We start from the raw sequence: 4,405 nt of genomic DNA, 5'->3' as shown, positions 1-4,405 counted from the left end.
TCCTGTTCCTTGCAGTTCAAATAAGCTGTGGTCTTTCCCCATCCTAAAAACTTATACCTCATTTGACCTGCTTCCCAAACTATTGCCCCATCTTTCATCCATTGGGAAAATGATAGAATGTAGCATTTATATGATTGCTGACCTAAATTTAGTTTCATTCTTCTTCATTGTGATCATATTCATGTTGGCTTTTGCTTTTTCCCCTCTGCTGAAATTGCTGTTACTCAATATCTTAATATCAAATTCTCAGTCCACTCCATTACACCCTCCTTGTTTCTCTGCTACTTTTAAAACCATATTACTCCTTTATCTCTCTCCTCCTTGGATTTTCATGATACTGTCCTTTCTGCATTGTCTTCCTGCTTACCTTTGATACCCCTTTCTGCATTTTTTTGTGTGTCTCATAAGGTTTTTGGGGCAAGGACTCCATTTCCTTTCATATTTGTTCCTTATACATACATTAAGCACACTGAAGACAAATAACAATAATACATGAACAAAAACAACTGAACTTATCATTCTTACCTTTCTCTGTCCAATGTAGATGGGGTCCTGAGTGACAGTTAGGGTCCAAATCAGATTATAAACTTCCCCAAAGTGTATTAATGTGTGAGCCTGTTGTTCAAGTTCTGCTCTTGTGTGAAGATAGGCGACAGCTCTGAAGTTTGAATATGGATTGGATCTAGTGGTTCACCTAAGCTCCTCTAGTGCTAAGTGTTAATATGTCAATTTTTTTGCATGCTTTTTCTCTTTTGTGTGTTGTCCAGACTCCAGTGATAGCAATCATGACAACAGGAGGGGGGATGAGGTCATTGACAACGACGTATGGCAGTCTGTCGGGTCTCAAAAAGCTAAATCTCTTGGACTGTGCTACATACTTAACTGGTTTATCTGGAACAACATGGTAAGGAGCACATAAGCATTTTTCTTTAAGTTTTCTTTCTATATACTGCTCACACAATAACCCATGCTAAAGAATTATCCTGAGGCTGACCACTGCAGGTTCTACATAGGTAAGATTGTGACCCCAGCCTTATTTCTGACTTCCTTTGTTGATAATTAGTGTCATCACAGAAGAATGCTGTTTTAAGGAAATCATTCAGGTCACTTTTAATTTACAGGAAGGATTTTTTGTGACCCTTTAAAATGCATATAATATATTTTTAGGGACATTAGAACTCAAAAGCAGCTTAGATCAGGGCAGAAAACCTTGAATTTTACATGAAGTCCTTCAAATTGGAAAGCTGAGCTTAGCAAACTTCTAATTCAAGCCTCACCTTTTCCTCTCAGGACCATGGCAAACTTATATCAAGATGCTGATTGGTCACAGAAGGATCTGGATGAGAAAATCAATGAGGCTCAGAAACAGGCAACAAAATGCAAACTGGGTTCCTTTTCACTGGAGCGTTTGAAGTATTACAAGCAGCAGCTAAGTCAACGGAAAACAGAAGGACACAGGACATCTTTCATAGATTTATGGGGGCTCATCGTTGAGTATTTGTTACATGATGGGGTACAGTATACCATAAAGCCTGAACATTTAATACTGCACTAATATCCCTATAAATAAAGTGAGAAAACACTTCTAATGGAAGATTATTTCCAGATGTTTATACCTTATGGAAAACTATCCTGTTTGTGTTCATCATGAGTGCTGAGTTTCGGGGGGGGGGGGGGCAGATGCATGTGCATTCACAAGATTTCTAAACTTGTTTTGACATATTTGAGATACGCATCCCTGAGGGGGAAAGTCTGGAAAAATGTCACAAGTGCTGTTGGCATATTCTGAAAACAAATGAGCCATTATTTATTCATGTTTGTCAGTCATGTCTGAATAATCTAATATATACCTGGTGCAATGGACTTTAAACAGGAGTTTCACCTTGTGATACTCAATTTTAGCTTAGATTTACTCCTGAAGTTCTTTGCACTTTAAATATTTTCCCTTTTTAAAACACCCCCTTTCATATTTATTTAAAGACAACATCAAATTATCTACTGTATCAAGACCTGGCAGCCACATATTAGACAAATAACTCCCACACACAATGCTGTAATAGAAGAAATAAAATGCTTGAAATGTCGGCATTTAAATATATTCCAAGCCCAGAATAATTGTGTTCGTTCCCATGTTAGTTCCATGGGTTTTTTTCTCATTTTAATCATTTTTCTTGAATAACAGAAAGACAACCATAGACTCTCAGATCAGCGAGAGGCAGTGAACCAGGGTCAGAACCCATTACCTATCTACACAGCACTCAATGTCAAGGACAACTATAGCACTTGGGATTTCAAAGGTAAAGATAATATTTCAGACAGGTACTCGATTTTAAATTTAGGAGGGCTCACTTTGGGTATGGGATAACATAAAACGTAATTTAAGAGCTAGAATTTGAGCTGATGTAAATTGGGAGAAGGCTCCTGAATTTATCCAACTTAGGCAACTGAGGATCTCATCTTCTACCTCAGCAGGTCAAAGAAGATCAATTATCTTATTTTGGTCATTATTTTTATTTTGTGGTGTTTGTATATCTCTAGTGTTGGCCTAGGATCCAAAATGTTAGACTGAACCCCAGAAAATGAATTTCCTTGTCTAACTCCTTTAATCCTTTTGATAACAATATGACTATTTATTCAGAACCAGTGAACTGAGAAAAAAAACTGTTCTTTTTTGTGTCTCTTTTGTGACTGATTATAGAATGGATGGAGTTCACCCCTTATGAGGTGGGATTTCTCAAATATGGAGCTTTCATTCGTTCAGAGGATTTTGGTAGTGAGTTCTTCATGGGTCGGCTGATGAACAAGCTGCCAGAGTCCCGGATCTGCTACCTAGAAGGTGACTTATTGTTTAGGAAAAACGTCAGAGAAACGATAACTTAAATAACTACATAAGCCAGGCATGAGTGTCTCACTGGTACATGACTGACAAAAATGATACACTATCACATATAAAAGTATTTGTCTGTACCGCATTTAAATTTTTATTTAATACAGTGATATTATTGTATTGTTAAAGAAGGCAACTGGAAATAGCATGTGAGTAGCAACAACTATATATTAAATATTTTCTACTTTATTTTATATGACAATGTAGTTTGTTAGCAATCAAATCCCAACTCCAGTTAAGCCATGGGGTTTTTGCCCTTGCTGTGAAATGGGCTAGGATTCATCTAAAGAATCTGGAATTTAGTCTGTAAAGAAAAGGATCATAGGAAGGCAGGGCTGAAAGTGACCTCCCAAAGTCATCTAGTCCAGCCATCTGCTCAAGACAAGATTGTACTTGGCTAAACTATCCCAGCCAAGTGTCTGCCCAACCTGCTCTTGAAAAATTCCAAAAATGGAGATCCCACAACTTCTCCAGGTAGCCTATTGCAATGCTGGATCACCATCATAGTCAGAAAGTTCCAATTAATCTCCAACCTCACTTTCCCCTGAGGACATTCTCCTAGTTCTGTCCTCTACAGTCACAGAGATAAGCTCATCATCTTCCTCTCTATAATCACCCTTCAGATATGTGGAAACTGTTACCAAATTCCTCCTCAGACTTTTCTTCTCCAGACGAAGTACCCCTAAATTTTTCAGCCTTTCCTCATAAGTCTTGCTTTCCAGGCCCCTAAAAATTTTTGTCACTCTGCACTGCACTCTTTCCAATCTGCTCACATTCTTCTTGAAGCACCAGCCAATTGCCTGTCAAGAATGATGGGGCTGGGGGGGAAGAGGGGGAGGATCCCCATGCCCCCCCATCCAGGCCCACTCCCCCCTTCCCCACTGCTTGGGGTCCGGGCCCGCTCCCCCCTTCTCCGCTGTGGTAGCAGGGGAAAGAGCAGGCCCAGGCCCGATGCAGGAAGTATGGGCGAGGACCAGACCATGGGGATGGGGAGAAGCCATCCCGCCCTGGCAATGAGAGGAGGGAGCAGTGCACCAGGGCTGATCGAGTGGCAGCGGGAGGATGGGAGGAGTGGACTCAGGGCCAACGCAGGAGAGGCGGGGTCGGGGAGGAGTGAGCTTGGGCCCAAGAGGAGAAGGAGGCTCACTCCTCCCCTTCCCCTGCTGCTGCAGCGTTGGGCTGGGCCCACTGCTCCTCCCCAACCACTATGGTGAGCCAGCTTCTCCCCCCCATCCGGCTTGCTCCTTACCTCTCCTGCATTGGGCCCAGGCCTGCTCCTCCTCTTCCCCCCACCACCGCCATGTTGGCCTGGACCCAGTCTTCCACCACCACCACCACCGTGGCGCACCCGCTCCTCCCCCTCCTGCATCAGGCCCACTCCTCCCCCCACTGCTGCCACATCGGCCTGCATCAGCCCTGTAGGCAGCAATGACAGAAGGGGGGAGGAGCAGGCTGAGGCCAGCACTAGTGGCCTTGCCCCCCCGCCCCCCCCAAGTATGGCAAACTGATACCACTCCC

The 4,405-nt window shown here is 42.7% G+C and overlaps 1 protein-coding gene across 1 annotated transcript in view; it reads left to right on the top strand.

Annotated features, from left to right (window-relative positions):
• Positions 1-4,405, top strand: part of LOC109298787 (cytosolic phospholipase A2 epsilon-like) — a 45,050-nt gene that overhangs the window by 33,752 nt on the left and 6,893 nt on the right. The window contains exons 13-16 of the mRNA XM_019519065.1: positions 768-904; positions 1,291-1,513; positions 2,183-2,297; positions 2,699-2,836. Coding sequence (XP_019374610.1) covers positions 768-904; positions 1,291-1,513; positions 2,183-2,297; positions 2,699-2,836 — 613 coding nt within the window. The remainder of the gene's footprint in view (positions 1-767; positions 905-1,290; positions 1,514-2,182; positions 2,298-2,698; positions 2,837-4,405) is intronic.

The sequence above is a fragment of the Gavialis gangeticus genome, unplaced genomic scaffold, assembly GCF_001723915.1.
Source record: "Gavialis gangeticus isolate Ggan-Ray unplaced genomic scaffold, GavGan_comp1, whole genome shotgun sequence".
Taxonomy (NCBI): Eukaryota; Metazoa; Chordata; order Crocodylia; family Gavialidae; genus Gavialis; species Gavialis gangeticus.
The sequence above is the reverse complement of the archived record's forward strand: the minus strand, read 5'-3'. Positions and strand labels throughout refer to the sequence as shown.